Raw genomic sequence first — 21,522 nt, 5'->3', positions numbered from 1 at the left:
AAAAAAAAAAAAAAAACCCAAAACAACATCAACAAAACAAAACCCTACTGAGGCTGGAAAGATGACTCAGTGGTTACGAAAATATATTGTTCTTACAGAGGACAAGAGTTCTATTCCCAGCACCTTCAGCAGCAGCTTACAACTGTTTATTATTCCAGCTCCAAAGGATGACCCTAATCTCAGGCATATGCACATATACAGACATACACACAGGTACACATAAATAAGTAACAGTTAAATAGTAATAAAAATTTTTCTCTAAAAAAAAAAAAAAAAACGGTTCCTAATACTCTGGTATTTAATACACAGAATTGCAATTTTCAGTGAAAATTAGATGAGTTAGAAACTGGAACCTTCTAATTTATGAATATTAATATTGTTCCTCTTTATAACATACTGGCAAGACAAAAAGAAATTGGCATCATAGGTTAAGAAATACACTTTACATGCGCAAAGACTGTACTGGTGAATACTGGTGAATACTCCTGACGAAGAGATACTATATAGCACGTACCTTCCTTTAACTTGTTTCCAAGGGTGAGGGCCACTGGTTTTCATTGCTTTCTTAACAACTTTTGCCAGAATGCAAAGAAAAATGATGTAACTGCTGCTGGATTTATACAGGTCAGGGTCTTGTTTATCACAACAGCAGTTCCTCACCAGTGTAAGCATCGACAGTGGAGACTTGATAATATTAGTAAGGCCTTTCAGAGGAAGCCAGGAAATACTGAAGGAGCTATTCTAAATGAAAAACAAACAAAAGCACAACATAGCTTTTATAAGTGTCTTAGTAAATAAAAATGAAAGCTGAAAACACCAATTAGCTCATAAAAGTTTGACCTGTTGTAATTATAAATATATTTTATTAAGACTGTAATTAGCATATATACCCCCAATTTTTTTTTTAATTACAGAAAAACAGAGAACATGAAGGGTCCTTACATTTTTTATTTTCCCGAAAATGTGTTTTTACCAGGTGATTTGTCCAATGAAGCTTTGTTCCTTAAAACCTATTTTTTCCATGTTTCTCAATGTTTTTGTTATGTAACAATTTTTTGGATAACGAACACTTAATATAGATCTTCATTATACAAAACAATGGGTTTCATTATGACATTTTCATACGTGTATAGCATGTTGTATTGGTTACAACTCTATCACTGTGACAAACACTAGACAACTTGTGGAAGGGAAGTCTTGCTTGGCTTATGCCAGGCATCTACCATGGCAGAGAAGTGTGACAGCAAGCAAGCAAGATGGCTGGCGCTGCGGAGCAGTAACAGCTCGAATCACAAATGGAATTAGAAAAAAAAATGAGAATGGTGCTTCTCTTTGAAATCTCAAAACATGCCCCTAGTAACAAACTTCATCCAGCAAGACCTCACCTTCTAACCCTATTGAAACAGTCACCAGCAGGGATACTAGTATTTGAATGACTGAGAATATTGAAGATACTTCTCATTTAAACCAGCATACGGCTGTTCTGTCACATACTCAATTCCCCTTATGATCATCTGACAATTTTGTTATCCCTAAAATTCCTTTTAATTTGATGCCTTGTTTTTCTTTTTTGTTTTGTTTTTCTAATAGAGTTTCTCTATGTAGCCCTGGCTGTCCTAGAACTCACTATATAGACCAGTCTGTCCTCAAACTCACAAAGATTGATTGTCTTCACCTCAAGGGCTGGGATTAAAGGCATTTGTCACCACGCCTGGCCTCAATACCTTGTTTTAGATAAATTTAGATTCCATTTATGATAGAACATGGGAGACATTTGTCTAAGCCTAGCTTCTTTCTTGTACCATAATGGTACTTCCAAATTATAAAAACGTTGTTCCTTATGGTCGAGTAAACGTCACTGTATATATACATTAAATTCCTTTAGCTTTTTTCATGTGATTTTACATAGAAGGTGTATAGAAGATTATTCTTGCATCTTCTCAATTGTTTATTTTCCCTTTGCGAAGTGGTCTGCTTGACTTAAATGGCTTTCTATTCACGGAGTTTTTAAATGTCTTTGTGTTATTGATATTTTAAATGTGGTAATTTTTTTCTTTATACTGGCTAGCTCCTAAATAAATGACAGACTATAAAGATTTATGTAATAAGCTTTACATCGTAATATCTGAGCAGTTTATAATCTACTCTAATCCTCTGAGCTAATATGGCTACCTCCCAGACAAAATCCCTGAGATACTTGCATTTTAGTATTGGTCTGGCTCTCCCTGCTCCAGGTATGTTCCTTCCCATGGTGTCTCTTAGACTTGGCTGAATGTTCTCTCCACCACCTACCCCCCCAACCTCTCTCTGTCCCCTCCTTGTCCCCCTTCCACTAGGATCAAAATCCAGACCTATTCTCTCCCGTGCTCAGTCATTGGCTGATCAGCTTTTATTGACAAATCAGAGAATAAATAGGTTTATAGAACTTTGAGTCAAAGATTCTTAGAATAAGCATTACAATGCCATGTCCAGATTGCTACCAGAGATGGGAGCTGAGAAATCAGCATTTCTTCTTATGGAACTTGAGGATTGCCCATAGTGCTACAATGAATATGCATGTACAAGTGTCAACCAAGCATTTACTTTGTATCCCTTTAAGGTCACATAACATTCTTTTTTTTTTTTCACTAATTTTGTTCTTTGACCATTTCAGACACATATACAGTGTATTCCGATTTAGTCTCACATCTTCACTTAACACGGTTTGATACCTCCAGCTTGACCATATTAAAGGTTTTGGCTGGAACCTATCACTAGCAGTACTGAATAGCTCCTACCGCATTTCATGAAAAGACACACACTTCCTGTGATGTGAAGGGTGATCAGATAGATTGCTGGCCAATCGGCCAGCAATCAGTGATTTCCAACAGATTCTTCCAATTTGTTTTAACAAACACTAATGCCCATTGTCTAGATGCTCCATTTCCTTAAACAGAGAAGATGGTGATTTTATAAAATTTCAGCACTTCCTAATAAATCAGTTTATTAGAATTTAGTTATTTTTTCTTTTGTTATGTTGGAATTTTCACTCTCTGGGCAATGGTGTTACTTAAAATTGGATTATGACATTCTGTTAACTATTTCCCAAGCAATCTATGACAGAAAACTCCTGACTAACCTTAGACACATTTTGTTGCAAAATCTGTCATCTTTCCAATGATCCTATACTATATATTTCACACAAAACTTTCTAATTTAATAAGCTCTAAGTACAAATAAAATTTGGTATTTCCATTGCCATTTTCTATCCTGAGAAAGAAGTTATCTTATTTATCCCAAAATTCAAACATCCCAAACCCATTCGTCTTACTCACAAAAGTAACTGAGGGTTTTAAATGTCTTCAAATTGTTTATTTTCCTAATTATTCCTCTCCTTTCTAAATCCAATTTCTTTCACTCACATTATTTGTATACATTACTACTACTAATTCACCTGTATCCCATTCATTTACATAAACCACATTGTCAAACATATCTGATGTCACATTGAAGGTTTCTAATATTTTCTAAATTAACTAGAACTCAATCCTCAGCAATTCAGGTTACCAGTCAGTCTATCAGACTCATGTACCATCTCTCCAAGTCATTCTATTCCTTCAGAAGCACCAAAAGAGGAATGAACAATGCCCTCTTAGATCTTTATGCATCTGTTTATACTGCACTTTCAGCCCAGACCCTTCTGGGACTAGAAAGACTCAAAGGTCGAGTTAAAAGATCACAATCTTCTATGTTCACCTAGAAGGATAAAAAACCTCTGCCCTGTGTTACAGGGTATTTTAATTTTTTTCCTTACCTGTCTATATATGATGTATATAGCTATCAACTAGCTTAAAGACTACTCAGGTACAAAGATTCTTATTGTGAACAGTGAATATTAATTGTATCAAAGCACAAGTATTATGATATTATAATAACTGAGGGGAGCAAGAGTACTGTGTGATCTTCCAAAGGACCCAAGTTCAATTCCCAGTACACACATGGTGACTTTCACCATCCCTAACTCTAGTCTCAGAGGATCTGATGATCTCTTCTGGCCTCTGAAGAGACTGCACACACATGATGCACTAACATATGTGCAGAGAAAATACCCATATGGATAAATAAAAATATAAAAATTTTAAATGCTCAAGTTTAAATTTTATTTTTTAATTTATAAATAAAATTTAATAATTTGTATGATCCTATATTTCTGGTTACTTTGTTCACCCATTCAAAAGAGAAAAGACACCAAATGCTAATTCCATGTCAGTTTTCTATAGACGATGTTTATGAAAGATAAAATACTTGCAAGCTAAATCCTACTCCAAACAAAAATTAGTTTTTAAAAAATTCACATTTCTCAAAATTAAATCATAAAATGCCTGTCAAGTATTATAAATATCAAATTTTTATAACAAATCCATATTCTGTTTACTTACCAGGTTCTTACAATAATACTCCCATAAAATGGTGACAACTGAAATATTTGGCTCCCAGAAGTCACAAAGTGTCAAACAACAATGAAGATGCATTCGTAATTGTTCTTCTAGTATACTATCCTAAAAAATAAAACTGAAGTCATAAAGCAGTAGATGGTTTTGCTAACATAATAATCATTTGATAATGTACAGAACCTACCACTAAAAAGAGGAAGAATATGTATCATCAAATCATGGCCTTTCACAACCTTCAGAATACAAGATCTAACTGGACATAAACAAAACTCTTTGGAGACCACTAGCTTATTCAGATAACGGAAAGTTTATAATTCATTTACTTAAAGCCAAACAGAATAGATGTCTGAAAATTGATATTAGGAACCCAAAGAACTAAAAGGAAATATAACTAAAGGAATGTGAAATGATATAATAATTAAAATGTACAAAAATCCAGAAAGCTGGGTCATCTTAAGAATTTAGGTACAGAGACAGACATGTGGATCAATGGAACAGAATTGAAGACCCAGAAATAAAACCATACACTTATGGTCACTTAACAAATACGCCAAAAATATACAATAGAAAACAGAAAGTGTCTTCAATATATGGTGCTGGTCTAACTGGCTGTCTGTATATAGAAGAATGAAAATAGACCCACATCTGTCACCTTGTATAAAGCTCAAGTCCAAATGGATGAAGAGCCTCAACATAAAACCAGATATACTCAGTGTAATAGAAGAGAAAGTGGGAAAGAGCCTTGAACTCACTGGCACAGGGGGAAATTTCCTAAACAGAACTCCAATGGCTTATGCTATAAGACCAACAATTGATAAATGGAACCTCATGAAACTGGAAAGCTTCTGTAAAGCAAAGGACATAGTTGATAAGCAACCTACAGATTGGGAAAAAAATCTTTAGTAACCCCACATCCAAGAGAGGGCTAACATTCAAAATATATAAAGAACTCAAGAAGTTAATCACCAAAAAAAACCAAACAAACCCAATCAAAAAATAGGGTATAGAGCTAAACCAAGAATTCATAACTGAGGAATCTCGAATAGCTGAGAAGCACCTAAAGAAATGTTCAAAGTCCTTAGTGATCACAGAAATGCAAATCAAAATGACCTTGAGATTCCACCTTACACCAATCAAAACCTCAGGTGACGGAACATGTTGGAGAGTATGTGGAGAAAAAGGAACACTTGACGGAACATGTTGGAGAGTATGTGGAGAAAAAGGAACACTCTCCTATTGCTGGTGTAATTGCAAACTGGTACAACCACTCTAGAAATCAATCTGAAGGTTCCTCAGAAATTTGGAAATAGATCTACCTGAAGACCTAGCTATACCACCACTCTTGGGAATATACCCAAAAGATGCCCTACCATGCCACAGGGGCACGTGCTCCACTATGTTCATAGCGGCCTTATTTGTGATAACCAGAAGCTGGAAACAACCTAGATGTCCCACAACAGAAGAATGGATACAGAACATGTGGTTCATTTACACAATGGAATACTACTCAGCAATTAAGAACGAGGACACCCTGACTTTTGCAGGCAAATGGATGGAACTAGAAAATATCACCCTGAGTGAGGTAACTCAGACTCAAAAGGACATGCATGAATTACAGGGATCGAAATGGAGAAGAGCCTGAGGAAAAGAAGGTCCAACAACAGGCCCAGAGTGGGATCCAGGGTCCCAAGGCCTGACACTATTACTGAGGCTATGGAGCACTCACAAAAAGGGACCTATCATGACTGCCCTCCAAAAGACTCCAAAAGCAACTGAAAGAGTCAGATGCAGATATTTGCACCCAACCAATGGAAGCAGCTGACCTCTTTTGTTGAATTAGGGAAGGCTTGAAGCTGAGAAGGGCGATCCTGTAGGAGGACCACAGTCTCAATTAATCTGGACCTCCGAGAGAAAACACTGGACCGCCAAACAGACAGCTAATACACCAGCTGATATTAGGCCCCCAGCACACATACAGTAGAGGACTGCCAGGCCTGTGTTCACTCAGAGATGATGCACCTAACCCTCAAGAGACTGGTCCTGGGGAGTTTAGAGGTCATGTGGAGTGGGAGGTGAAGGCATCCAGGTCAAGATGGGGTGGGGTAGGGAGGAGTTATGGGATGAGGAGCAGTCGAAGGGTGGATGGGCAAGGCAGGGAATGCAATATGGAGTGTAAAAAATAAATTAAAAATAAAAAGAGAATTTAGGCAAATTCTTTCAAAGAATTATATTTGCTCTTAAGAAAAACCACAGGATTAGTGCTAGAAGTATTAGAGTTGAAAAGTGTTACCTACCATTCAGAATCTAGTACGACTAGCAAAAAAGAAACAAAGAAAGAAAAGGAATGATTAGAAGGTGAGAGATGGGGTACGGATACTTGCTGACAAGCTGAGTTTGAGTACAGCTCAAGGGGACCCACAGAGTAAAAGTAAGAACTGAGTCCTTCAAGTCATCCTCTGATTTCTCAGAGGTATGAGGCTAGGTACCAATAAGTTAAAGAAAGAACACACATAAACATGAGTAATAAAAAAGAGGGTTTTTTTGGAATTTTAGCACTTAGATACTGAATAAAGGAATGTGGGTCAATCTATAAAACAAATGGCCAATGAAATGGGAAGAAAATAAGTTATCATGAAAACCGAAACAAGTATTTCAAATACATCCAATGATGACAAGGGTTGAATGTTATTGACAAGTTGAAAAAACGAAGGAAAAATAAGGTCTCTCATACTTAACAATATATAAGTAAGTGATGCTATCACAAGAGCACTTTGTCCATATCAGAAACTCAATTATGGGTGGCTGAGGAGATAAAAGGGGATGAAGAACATATTTTAATGGAGATATATAAAGAAAGTCCTTTAACAAATGAGAAGTTACCCTATATAGTGTATATGGAAAGAAATTAGTTCCTGGTGAACAAGGACACTTCCTCTAGACAAGTGTTCCTCTAAAAGAAGAGGTTGGAAGATACAAATTTGCAAAGTCAGAAGTTTTCATTTGCCAGGTAGATTTTCTCCATAAAGTGCCAAGCAAGTTTAGTGGGCTGGGTATAGCTAAACGTGCTACAGAAGTGTTCTAAATTAAGTCACTAGGATACACTGTCTTTGTTCTGGTTTCCCCCTTTTTGGTTTTGCAAAATGTCTAAGAGTAGAGTGCTACGTTACACTTACAAAGAAAAATGTACAGGTCGAACAAGATATGATGAATTTCCTCCAGTAATAAGAATGGAGTAGAAGATGGTAAGTGGGACTTTTCAGATTTAACCACAGAAGAGCTTAGGAATGAAGTATTTTCTAAGATAATGACTGTATTTATTGTGTAGTCTACACTGTTTAAGAAGGAAAGTAAGGAAACAGAAGAAGACAGAACTGTGAAAGAAAACAGAAATATGAAAAGACCAAGTAAACAATGATGAATGAACAACTGCAGAGTAGGGAGTGAAGTATGCCCATCATACTTCAAACTGAGTTCTCTCAGGCCAAGAACAACATCTTCAGGGCTCAATACAATGTCTCGTTCATCAACAAGCCTCCAGAAATGTTGCAGAAACAAATCTAAGCCTGAGTCTGAGACCATTTCTACTTAACTACCTGCATATTCATTTAGCCAAGTCCATCACTGTGGCTTCATTATGAAAGCAAATCTAGATCTAAGCTCATCATGATGTTTACAGCATTAATACTGAGCTGAGATTAGTTATTTGAGTATGGCAGGGGAAAAAAAGGTGGCTTGTAAAGTTTATCTTGAAGGGTTTATCTGAAACTTCTTTTGTCATGTAGAATCCAAAAAAGTCTATTTGATCCAAAAAAGGAGGCAGTCTGGAAAGGTAAAGAAAAAGGTGCACCACTTAAATCTATTATACAAAACTGTATATCAAAAAATGTATATCAAAAGAAAATGAAAAGAATGTGCAGTAGATGCCAGATTTGATCTACAGTCTGAATCCAGAACCTATGTTCTCTGTACTATATACAACTGTGAAAAATTAAATAGAGCATGGTAGCCGGGCGTAGTGGCGCATGCCTTTAATCCCAGCACTCAGGAGGCAGAGGCAGGCAGATTTCTGAGTTCAAGGCCAGCCTGGTCTACAAAGTGAGTTCCAAACAGCCAGGACTACACAGAGAAACCCTGTCTCGAAAAAACCAAATAAATAAATAAATAAATAAATAAATAAATAAAGCATGGTAGAATATCTTTCTTATTTTTTGAAGTTGTAAAAATATTGGCCTTTAATGGCTACAGATGATTTCAAATATTATTCACTGTTCTGGAAGGATAGGTGAATGTGTCAGTTGAATGTGATATATAAAAATTCTGTTAACCACGTGTTCAGGGCTGGAAAAAATGTCTCAGTGCTTAGGAGTCCACATTGCTCTTGGAGACAAGCTGGGTTCAGCACAAGCAGAAGGTAACTCAGAGCTGCCTTAACTCCGGTAGTTTCCCTGGTATCTGTACACACTTGCATGCACATACTATACATAAATGAACACAAACATACACTGGGATAAAAGGTAAACCTTTTTTAAAAGGTAAAAAGTGAAGTTAATCTTGAAAAAGAAAAAATATGTGTGTATCAACTAAACTGCAGATAGAACAGAACTGTTGGTCTTTAGTTTCCGACAATTAAGGCAACAACACAGCATGGTAGGAATATACAGTAGGCATAGTCACTTAAGATCATAAACATACACACACACACACACACACACACACACACACACACACACACACACATATATATATATGTGAAAACTAAGCCATTCTCCATACCAAAAAGCTGAATATCTGAAAAGATTGTAAATGATTGAAGGTACATATGCTATCTGTGTTAACTGTTCATATACATAAATGTTTCTAGTTACTTCATGAACCTAACCAGTTATGAGCTACATGTCTGTTAGAATACCAGAAGCTTAAGAGTTTTATTTTAAAATATTTCCCTAACCACTATAAAAGTATTTTTGTTTCATATTTCCTGTATAATTTTAACTGCCTTTTTCTGATTTATAATATGTTGGTTTAATAACCCAAAACACATCTTATATATTTTTAAATTCAGGAATATAGGATATCAGGGATTAATAATGAAATAAGAAATATACCTTACACTTGCCATTGTCATTTTTATCAGATACTAAATCATTCTTTAATTTTTTTCTTAAAATTTTATATGAGTATTATTTTTTGTCATCCCTCCCTTCTGATGAATTTCCCCACTCAAAATTAAATTCATTTTTAATGACTCGCAGCTTTGTGCAAACCGATAGTGTTAGTGTTTAGTAACAGTTTCAACATCAGTGTCAGAAACTCTAAGCTTCAGTTTCCTAGTAAAGTTGTAATTACAAGCGTGCTTGGAACTTTTTTCTCCTAACCTTTCCACCCTATTTCATTGTATTTAATAGTAATACATTTTCCATAAAACTGAATTTATAGAATTTTTGAGGTCTTTGTCATAGACTATTTGTTACATAGACACAAACATATTGGTCAGGGATAACAGGAGACAATTTGTCATTAAACTCCTTTCCATAGAAATATTTGCTTTTAATTAATACCTTAATATATTAATAAATGTCTCACATACCCTTTTCTCTTTAGATGTTGACTCTCTTTAAGCTTTGACATGTAAGGATCAGACTCAAGATTTGCTCGTTCAGTGGGTGCTCTTTCATTTCTCTAGGTCCCCTTCGCTAGTCTTGAGTTTCAGATACATGTTTTCACAGGTACACTAGCATTTTAATGGTGCCAGTAGAATCTATTTTTAAGATTTAAGATATGTAATCCTTATAAACAGGTTGGATGATCAACCATCTGTCTACCTAGCCTGAGGTTTCAGTGACCTGAGCAAACCAAGATATACTAATAATGCTTCCTGAGCAGAAAGATCTTGACAGAACTGTTGAAGTTAAATGCTGTCATTCCCAAAGTTAGATCTAGTCAAGCATGCTGTAGTAAGTTGTCAGTTAGTTTAAAAATAAATCTTATATTGATTTTGGATAATTATGTGAAGAGACATCTAATCAGTTATGTATACACATAGTTATAGATAATTTGTCTTTAAATTGCCATCTACATATAGTAACTAAACTAAAACATTCAATACTTCATTATCAAATGTTTGTCCTATGAAACATGGCCAGATTTAATATGTCTGGCTTTCATTTTTCAAAATAAAACAGGAAGACGTTCTTCTATAAAAGTTAAAGGTAGTTTTTTGAAGCAAGTATTTTGATTATAATAAGTAAGCTATAATGGGGACAGCTAGTAGATAGCTCTCCTCTCTCTCTCTCTCTCTCTCTCTCTCTCTCTCTCTCTCTCTCNCACACACACACACACACACACACACACACACACACACACACACACACACACTCCTGAGATAAGATACTCACAGGGCATGTTAAAATTCCAAGTTGAGTAGTATGCCATAGTATGCCAGACCAGGTTTAAGGCCTTGTGGGCAACTAAACTGCGTGTGCTTAACAAGTCAAATTGTGAATCTTATTACATTTGTTGTGATCATTCAAGCTAACAGTGATATTTCTCTTTGGCAAATAACAAAATGTAGATAATGCTAATGACAGTCTTGTGCTGATTAATCTTAGGTCTTGATGTTGTGTTTACATTTTACCTCTAAGAGACATAGGCTAAAAAGGGTTAAGCAGTTTTTGTAGGTTTGGCCAGCTAGCTAGGAAATGTGAGGTTTGGAATGTGAATCTCCTCATATAGTTTCCAGATATGTGTGGAAAACACCTCTGTGTTCTCTAGTATTTTTGCTATTTCCCTCTGAATAATGTGATGAGGAATTACAGGCAAAGAAATGAATACAAAGTATTCTTAGGTATTTTCACATATGTATATGTATGTATGTATATATATCACTTCTATAAGCACATCCACACAAAGCCATATTTTTACATTATGATATTTATGTCAATTCCAGTTTTAAATAATCTTCACTAACAGAAAAGCAATTTATTCCCCAAATTAAAAAATATTCTACACTATAACCTTCCATAAAGGGTTACTTACATTATAGAACTTTACAGAGCTACAACATATTTAAAGATGAGATGAACAGTGCATTTAAAACTATTTTAAAGGAGGTCAAGTCTGACCTCTGGGCCATGAAGCACTACATTAACAGCTCTGCGGAAAGAAAAATGATAAGGTATGAAATGAGTGCTCAGAAACGAGGACCTTATCAGTGAGAATACGATTCAAGCCTGTAAGACAAATTGCTCAGCAAGGCAAGTCACCTTCCTGCTGAGAGGAGGATAGAGCTGCATTTCCAATACCACCAACTATCTCCTTCATCATGTCGCCTGGCTTGCTATCATACAGTCAAGGAATGGCTTATAACTCCAAAGCATCTTCCACTTATTTTGAATACATTCTTTCAAAGTCACCAACTAAGATAATTATCTTTGTCCTTTAACTGACAAATTCAGTGGTAAAAATGAAAATCTTTAAAGGATTTAATATGAATTACTTAGTTGACCCTTCAAAGAATCTCAGATTTGTAATAAATTATCATTTAAATCATTTTATGTTTACTTAGCTCTTGTAAATAAAATTTAAACTATAAAATGCAGAAGTCATGCACTGCCTCGCTTTAGCTGCATACCTGAACAGTGACGGACTGTTTCAAGAGTTCTTCTATAAAGCTCCAATTGGATTCCATCTGTTTCTGAAAAGAGAGAATACAGCTATGTTGAACTATTGCTCTTGATTATGTACATATTTAAAATGATGGTACAAGTATAAAATTCTATCATTAAAATACCTTTGCAATGTCTATGTAGTTTTACATAAAGAGAAAACTTGATATTCTTTCTTTGTTCTGTACATTTAGTGTTTTGATTATTATGTGGCGGAAGAAATTTTTTTTTTTTTTCTTTTGGTCCAAACTTGATAATGCTTTCATCGAGCAAATGGTCATCTATCTGGCAATTCTGATTCTATGCATGACTCTATGCAACAAGGGAGAAAGCTACAGTGGACTTTTTAAAAGGTTCACAAAATGTCACTTTCCTAACATGAAAGCCTGTAGGATGTTCTCTCAGTTCTTAGAGACCGAGATATGTGGGCACTAGGCAAAACCAGAAGCAATGAAAAGCATGTTGTTTTTTGTTTTTTTTTTTTAAATCACATAATTTCTAATGCAGAAAATATATGAAAAGTTTTTAAATTTCAAAACACAAAGCTAGAGTTCCCCCCAAAATAAAACTATAATACTTTGTGATGTACACCTTTGATACTAGCAGTCAGGAGGCAGATTTCTTGAGTTCAAGGGGAGGCTGGTCTAATCATGTTCCAGGCCACCCAGGGCTACTAGGGAGGCCGTCTCAATCAGTCAATCAGCCAATCAATCAATCAATAAAGGTACAGACTCCTATCAGACTGACAGATGACTATATTTATAAACATAAGCTCTAATTAATAAAAGATATATTCACTACCCATGTTTTAAAATGCTAGGGAATATTCACGTAAGATGCTAGCTGCAAACCAATACTTCCTTACTAAAAGAAATACAGTAACAAGAGTAGTGACCAACTAAGGTAGCCTTTTATGACCTCGAACTCTTGGACTGAAGCATTTATATAATTCCCTCCCCTAGCATAGATGAAATGCTTGCCAGTGCACTGCCAGTACTTCTGTGAGTGGCAGTGTGTCACTTCCAGGAAGCTTTCAACTTGATAATTTTTAACTTAATCAAGGAAACAACCCTACTGTTAGCAGGCCTGAAGCCCACAAGATAGAAAACTAAAACAATCTGCCAAAATTGAATCTTCCAGTCCCAAGTAAGCCTTCAGGAACTGCCTTTAAGGGACGACTTGACTAAAACATCATAGAAGATCCTGAGGCAGGAACCACCTAGATAATGCCCTAAAAAATCCCCAACTCTTAGAAACTGAGTGAGATATTCTTGTTATATAACAATTATTAAAGTAATGACTTAATTATTCAAAACAATCACTCATCTCTGAGCCATTAGAATACTGAAGCCTGGAAGGAACACCTTGGTTTGGAGGGCTATCATATTAGATAGTTTGAGGACACGACAGAGAAGAGGCTGGTCATACCTATGTAGTCTTAAGGCAGATCCAACCCCAAGACCAATAGTGCAACTTTGGGTCAGCGGGCCTAGAGATCAACTATGTGGGCACTTACAGGTCATGCATATGTAATGGAGGTCAAAAACAAACAAACAAAAAACCCCAAACACTATAAACACTAAAGACCGAGCTTACCTTGGTGTTAAGAATACACTCTGAATACTGTCACACAGAAATGCCAGGTTAGTGTGCCCTGACCTCCCGTGAGAGAAAAAAAATGAAGGTTCTCTACCCTATGTACTTCTTACCTATCCTACTTTGCTTCTTTAATTTAGTTTTTTTAAATCATTCTTCTTTGTTTTACATTCTGACCAGTTCCTCTCCCCACTCTCCTTCCAGTAACCATCCCTCCAATCCACTCTTCCTGGTCTTTTTTTTTTCCAGGAAAGGAGAGGCTCCCATGGATATCAACAAGCCAGGCATATCAAGTTCCAGTAAGACCAGGTACCTCCCCCCTGTATTAAAACTGGATGAAGCAACCCAGGATGATGAAAAGGGTCTCAATAGCTGGCAACAGTGTCAGAGACAGCCCCCACACCCACTGATAGGGGTGCCATAAGAAAATCATGGTACTATGTAGCAGAAGATGGCATACTCAGCCATCATTAGGAAGAGAGGCCCCTTGGTCTTGCAAACTTTATATGCCCCATAGAGGGGAACGCCAGGGCCAATAAGCGGGAGTGAGTGGGCAGGGGAGCAGGGCGGGGGGAGGGTATAGGGGACATTCGGGATAGCATTTGAAATGTAAATGAAGAAAATATCTAATAAAATAATTTTAAAAAAAAAAGAAAATCATGCTACACAACAGTAACATAAACGTACAGGGCCTGGGTCAGTCCCAAGCAGGCTCCCTGGTTGTTGGTTCAGTCTCTGTGAATCCCTATGAGCCCTGGCTAGTTGATTCTGTAGATTTTCGTGTGGTGTTCTTGACTGCTCTGGTTCATACAATCCTTCTTCCACCTCTTTTGCAGGGTTTCCTAAGCTCTACCTAATGTTTGGTTACGGGTCTCTGTATCTATTTCCTTTGGTTGTTGAATAAAGCCTCTGCTGACAACTGGGCTAGGTACCAATCTATTAGGATAGCAGAATATCATTATTCTTATTCCACTGACTCTTTTCTTCCATTCATGTATGGTTCTATGGTGTAGGTCTCTGGGCTATCCAGTCTCTGGGTTTTATCCCACCAGGGAGTGTCAGGAATGAGTTCCTTCTAGTCACATGGGTCAAGAAGCCATGAAATAAAAGCTAGAAACTACAAACAGCCTAGATGTCCCTCGGTTGACGAATGGATGAAGAAAATGTGATATAGTTACACAATGGAGTATTACTCAGCTGTTAAAAACAATGATATCATAACATTTGTAGACAAATGGATAGAACTAGGAAAAAATCCTGAGAGAGGTAACCCAGACCCAGAAAGACAAACATGGTATATTTTCACTTATAAGTGGATATTAGATCTAAAGCACAAGAAAAATATGCTACAATCCACAGACCAGAGAAGCTAAGACTCAAGGGGGGCTCAAGGCAGAGAGAAAGGTAGATGACAGAGGACACATGAATCTCTCTGGGAAGGGGATGAGGGAACAAGAATAGGAGAGATCAGGTTGGGGGAGGATGGCGAGCGTACTGGGAGAGAAAATGGAATGGGGGTTGAGGGACACATCTCAGGGGCATGGTAGAAAGCTAGTGCAATACAAACTCCCAGAAATCTATGAGGGTGATCATAGGTAAGCAATGGGATATACAGAGCCTGAACTGGCCACATCCTGTAACCAAGCAAGACTTCCAATGCAGGGCCAGGGTCATCAGCCACATAACCTTCAACCTACAATTTACCTGCCTACTAGATGTGCTGTTAACACACAATTATTAGAGTGGTCAACTAATGACTGGTCCAGCTTGAGATCTATGCCTAGCTTACTTTCTATTACTGTGCTAAACACATGACCAAAAGCAGTTTGGGGAAGGATTTATTCTATTTTACAGCTTGTAGACCATTATGAAGAAAAGAAAATGTCAACACCATGGCTGAGTAAATGAGGAACAGAACAGGGTTGACACAATTCAGTTTTTGTTTTACAAATGGATCATGTTAATGGGTACATTTCAATTGTGCTGTCAAGGCATTTAAGTCAGAGGAGTGTAATTCTTAGGTTTTTGTTTGTTTGTTTTTAAGATTTATTTATTACTATACTGTAGCTGTCTTCAGACACACCAGAGGAGGGTGTAAGATCTCATTACGGATGGTTGTGAGCCACCATGTGGTTGCTGGGATTTGAACTCAGGACCCTCGGAAGAGCAGTCAGTGTTCTTAACTGCTGAGCCATTTCTCCAGCCAGGAGTGTAATTCTTTTTTTTTTTTTTTTTTTGGAGACAGGGTTTCTCTGTATAGCTCTGGCTGTCCTAGAACTCACTTTGTAGACCAGGCTAGCCTCGAACTCAGAAATCCACCTGCCTCTGCCTCCTGAGTGCTGGGATTAAAAGCGTGCGCCACCACGCCCGGCCAGGAGTGTAATTCTTACACAGATAATTTTGAGAATGAAGACTACACAATGGCTCTAATCTGAACAAATCAAACTATGTATCAAAAGAAGAAGGTTGATGAGAAAGACTGTACAAGGATCAACCTCAAGATGAAGGGCTACAAGCAACTAGTGACTGCCAAGAGAAGGAAAGCTGGTATTCAAGGATGAGACCAAGTGGTCAGCCCGAAACACGTATGTGGGCTCAGCAAGTTGTACTTGTGCATTTATTATGTATTTACATGTATGTATACATGCAATAAAGAAAAAAAAGAAAAACTTTCCTAAAAATAGGAAAGCTAACTACCATGCCCCAAATCCAACAAGAAGAGACTATAGTACCAAAAAGAAAAAAAATCCAGATTTACAAGATAATTTAGATTTAAGCATGATAGTGTTTTTCCTGCATATTACTTCACCATAATAATGCCCACATGTCTAATTTCTATGTAGAGGTCATAAACCTGGATCTATGTTTTCTATTTTTTGATTCCAACAATAAAAACGAAGGTGCTCACTTAAGCTTTGTAGGTGACAGCCTCACCAGAAACAGAAAGACTCTCTTACTTCCCACCTCCAGCAGACTACTTAGCGACTTTTGTAACTCTCATTTTAAGATTACATCTCCTAACTTTTATTTAGTTACCATTTCAAACCCTTGAAAAAGGGACATCAGTGCCTGATTGATCACCCCATGTTCTTGGCAGAAAAAGGAACAAAAGTTGACTCTTGCAATCCCAAAAGAATTTTGTATCTTAAAACTGTGTTTGGTTTTAAAATAGATTGGCTGGGATTTTAGGAGGATAACAAATTCCCATCTGGATTAAGAGAACACTGAACAGAAATGAATGAAAAGCTAGAGCTTCTAATATAAGAACTGAGATACTATATTGTTTTTATGGGCTTATAAAAATAATAATCATACCTTAAACTTACTTAAAATGTAAAGATTTTACATCAAACTTTGGGGAAAGTTGGAACATCTAATTTTGGGCACACTTCTCTGGTGTAAACATGTAACCATTATTACTTCTTATCATCCCTCACACATTATTCTCCAGTGAAATAAAGCATAGTACTATATAAGCACTTTCTACGGAATAGCTAGCTATAACAATATATCATAAAGAAGAAAATACATTAAGGCAATTTTCAAATTTATGATTTAAATATATTTCAGATCCAAACTAACATGTATAATTACTCTGAAGGCATCAGCCAATATGTCTTTATAGTAATAGATAAGAATGACCATCTAATTTATTAATGAGGTTAACTTGGAAATAAAAGGGAAAATCAGATAGGATGAACGTCAGCTAACATAAAATGCCTATGGTAAATTGGAACTCATGGTTATTCTATCTGTATCCTATCTAACTCTAATAAACAATCTTTGAAAAACTCTTAAAATTGTTATTATAAATTTTCTTTTGTTGAGGAGGTTGCATACAAAAGGAGAGGGAGATCTGTGGAATTGGGGTACATGGTGTGAATTAACAAAGAATCAATCAAACATTTTTAAAAATTAAATAAAATAATGAGTTGGCAAAACAATTTTATTTTTAATTAAGAAATTCATCGGGGTAGTTAAAATAAAGCCTATTATTTTTAAAACTATTTATTGGTTATATTTCAAAGCTTAGATTGATAATAAAGTGTAGCTGTGTATTTCAAAATTATGTTCCAAATCTAATGACGAGAAGAGAATAATACCTAACATAAATTATAAAACTAAATTACTATTTTATTAAGTCAACAAGAATTATATCTTATTCTTTCTATTTCAATTAAATTATATTTATTTTTATATATTAAATACTTAGTAGTAGGCTTGAAACAAGTTTTGAAATCTGAAGTATATGGAAAGTAAACTCTTCTCATTAAAAGCTTTGTTGTAATGGAATTAAATTTATAGTAACAGAAATTTCCAAATAATACATTTTATTTTTGCTAATATTCGCATTTTTTGTGTGTGTGTTATTTCCTGGAAGTCTCTTATATTTAAAAGTAGACAAAAGGGCTGGAGAGATGGCTCAGCAGTTAAAGAGCACTGACTGATCTTCCAGAAGTACCTGAGTTCAATTCCCAGCAACCACATGGTAGCTCACAACCATCGGATGCCTTCTTCTTCTTTTTCTTTTTTAAAGATTTACTTATTTTATGTATGTGAGTACATTGTTGCTGTCTTCAGACACACCACAAGAGGGCATTGGACCCCATTACAGATGGTTGTGAGCCACCATGTGGTTGCTGGCCACTGAACTCAGGACCTCAGGACCAGTGGCTTCACCACTGAGCCATCTCTCCAACCACAACCCCCTCCCCTCCACACACACACATGCCTTCTTGTGTGTCTGAAAAGAGTGACAATGAACTCACATACATGAAATAAATGAAGTAAATCTTTAAAAAATAAAAGTAGAGCATTTTCTTTACACAGAACATGTACTTTAAATGGGCATTTCCATCTTTGTAGCCAGTTTGGTAAATCATTTGAAATAACTGCATTTACAAAATTAAATTACTTCATTTAAAAAAGAAAAAAACAATCAAGTTTATCTAAGTGATAAAATAAGGTGACCTTTTTACCTTTAATCACTATGCATCTCTTTTTCTATACCTACAAAACATATTATTTTCTCTCCTACTTTTTTTTCCCCTTCTCTTGGTTTTTCGAGACAGGGTTTCTCTGTATAGCCCTGGCTGTCCTAGAACTCACTCTGTAGACTAGGCTGGCCTCAAACTCAGAAATCCACCTGCCTCTGCCTCCCAAGTGCGGGGATTAAAGGTATGTACCACCACTGCCTGGCTTCTCTCCTACTTTTTAACACAATAAATAGTGACCAGTCACTGGAACATTAAATACAAAATGTGATATTAAGTACAAAATGCAATTCACACTTAATAAAACCATTACTAGGGGAAAGAGCTATAATTTTTTTAAAGATATAACCAAGTTCAGAGATACTAGAAACTCTGAGAATACATATCTGAAAGCAACTTTTTACATGTGCATACCTAAATGCCTATTATATATAATTATTATCATAGAAAGCTTCCATTTTCAAATATGGCAGTTTCCTCTAAAAATCTTTCCACATAAATAAGATTTATAAAAACATTTTTAAAACCCACAGAGGGACCAGTTAAAAGATACATTCATTTACTATCTTGATTCCATGATAATAAAAGCAACAATGTCAGAGTTCTCAGAATGAACTACCAATGCATTACATACTGTGATGGCAGTGACAGGACAATACATGGACTATCCAGAGGTAAATCGCAACCACTACTGAAATATAGCACTCACTACAAAGTGTTATCAAAGTTCCGATAAGCATTAATAATCTAAACATATATTCCTTGAAGCAAAGGAAGTACAATGTATTTTATATAAATCCTCTTATCAACACCTATTGTTATACCTAATATATATTACATACAATATATATCACAACTTAGAAATACTTGACAAATTACCACATTTATATATACTGATTAAAATAAGGAGTGTGTTCTTAGAAGAATTAAAGTTGAACAGGAAGAAAAATAAAAATGCTTACATTACAACTTCAGAATTACAGGCAATTTTTTAATTCCCTTAATGTTTATGTAATATTCTAATAATTAAAATATGTTAAACATTAGCATCCTATTCCAGAAAAGTACTTAATAAATGGGTCATAAAAAGAATTATGACAACTGCTAAAATTTGAGTATTATATATTAGCGAGAACCTACAGAGCTGAGGGCTAGAAACCTGCTTGTTCCATTCGGAAGGCTGAGTTTGAGACAGGACTTATTCCATAGTCCAGGCCGACCAGGTACTCACTATGTATGCTAAGCTGGCCTGGAACTCATAATAAAGCCTAAGCTACCCTTGAACTCGTGTCAATCCTCCTGCCTCAGACTCAGAAGTCCAAACTTATAGCACCAATATGTTGGTATACTTCTATTTTCTGAGAATGGCAGAAATTATACATATACAGAAATTACAAACATCAAATAGGGTTTCAAATAAATATATTTATTAGGTGGTTTCTGTCACAAGGAAGTGTAAGTAATACCATAAAAGAATGTTTCCAACAAAACAATACACACAATAGATAAAAATCTGTCTTCTTGTTTGAAGCAAACTTGATAGTTGTTAAATAGGGTAAACTGAGAAAAGCAGGTACCTCAAGAAATGTTATGCAAAAGAGATATCTTTCTACGTGTGCGGGTTTGTACACTATTACACTTGCCTGCAGCAGACCCTAAGGAGACAGCAGATCCCCTGAAGCTGAAGTAACAAGCAGCTGTGACTCTGAATGTAGGTGCAGGGAACAAAACTTGGGTCTTCGGCTAGAGCAGTATGTGCTCTTTATCACTGAGTTCTATCTTCAGCCCCAAAAGAAAACACTTTGCAACACTTTACATACAAAACCCACTGACTCATTTCTGGGAGACAGATGCTTTCCCTTAGACACTCTTGGAGAATTTATGACTGGAAGCAAACTTTGGAGCAATGCAAACCATGATATTTTCATAAGGAAACAGTGGATCAGAAAAGCTTAAGCAGTTTACTGAAAGTCATACAAGTACTTATGAGCAGGACTGAAGACCAAGTCTTCTACAAACAGCTTTTGATTTATCAAATAAAAACATGAACTTTCAATTCTTCAAGATTAGGAAATGTTTATAGAAGCACTATACAGAGGGATAAAAAAACCAAAAACAAAAGAAAAATCATTCCCCTATGACCTGAGCATATATAAAACTTACCATTTCATCTGACACACCATGGCGATCAATCTGGTACAATGATGCTACATGAATACTAATCCACCAACTAAAGCCTAATGGATCCTTGGCCTGGGTTAGAGAAACAGAAGATCTTCTTTGGTCACTTGATTTTTCAAAAAGTGTTTTAAGTAGTTTATTCAACCAATTCCAAAATGACTACAGAAACAAAAAGAACATAATTCAGTTAAATTATGACACTATTCTAAAGACCTTTGACTTAAAGTATTTGCTATTAAAATACACAAAACAGAGCATCAATTAGGAACACTGATGTATTTTATGCTTTAAAGGTATCTTTTATCAACACTCTACAGAATGTTCTGAAAGTGTATATCTTTTAAATATTTTGTCTGGTAATCCTTACAGATGATTTATAAAACTAAATTTTAAGTTAATAATTTTATACTGTAGTTCTCTTTGCAAACTTATTGTATTTACGAATGTTTTCTTTTCAGTTGCATATACTTTTTACTAATCTATTTAATGATGACCTTAAAAATAACAGGATAAATTCAAATGTCTTGTAAAAGAAAAGCAACTGTTTTGTTCTTAGATAAAACTGCCTTCTTAGAACTAACTCATTCATGACCAACCCAGTTTATGTGCCAATAGTACTGTGATTTGAGAGTTTGTTTTTCAGGGAATTAAACC

The 21,522-nt window shown here is 35.8% G+C and overlaps 1 protein-coding gene across 3 annotated transcripts in view; it reads right to left on the bottom strand.

Moving 5' to 3' along the window:
- Nucleotides 1-21,522, bottom strand: part of Mms22l (MMS22 like, DNA repair protein) — a 109,553-nt gene that overhangs the window by 68,243 nt on the left and 19,788 nt on the right. For 2 of the 3 annotated variants that reach the window (XR_003842827.1, XM_021222104.2), the window contains exons 9-12: nt 20,851-21,027; nt 12,064-12,126; nt 4,419-4,538; nt 515-741 (exon numbers count right to left, since the gene is read on the bottom strand). Coding sequence is in view for 2 of the 3 variants with exons in the window: in XM_021222104.2 (XP_021077763.1) it covers nt 515-741; nt 4,419-4,538; nt 12,064-12,126; nt 20,851-21,027 (587 nt within the window). In the remaining variant the exon portion in view is untranslated. The remainder of the gene's footprint in view (nt 1-514; nt 742-4,418; nt 4,539-12,063; nt 12,127-20,850; nt 21,028-21,522) is intronic. The other variant, XM_021222105.1, reaches the window with a different exon arrangement.

This window comes from Mus pahari, chromosome 22 (assembly GCF_900095145.1).
Source record: "Mus pahari chromosome 22, PAHARI_EIJ_v1.1, whole genome shotgun sequence".
In the NCBI taxonomy this organism is placed as follows: domain Eukaryota; kingdom Metazoa; phylum Chordata; class Mammalia; order Rodentia; family Muridae; genus Mus; species Mus pahari.
The sequence above is the reverse complement of the archived record's forward strand: the minus strand, read 5'-3'. Positions and strand labels throughout refer to the sequence as shown.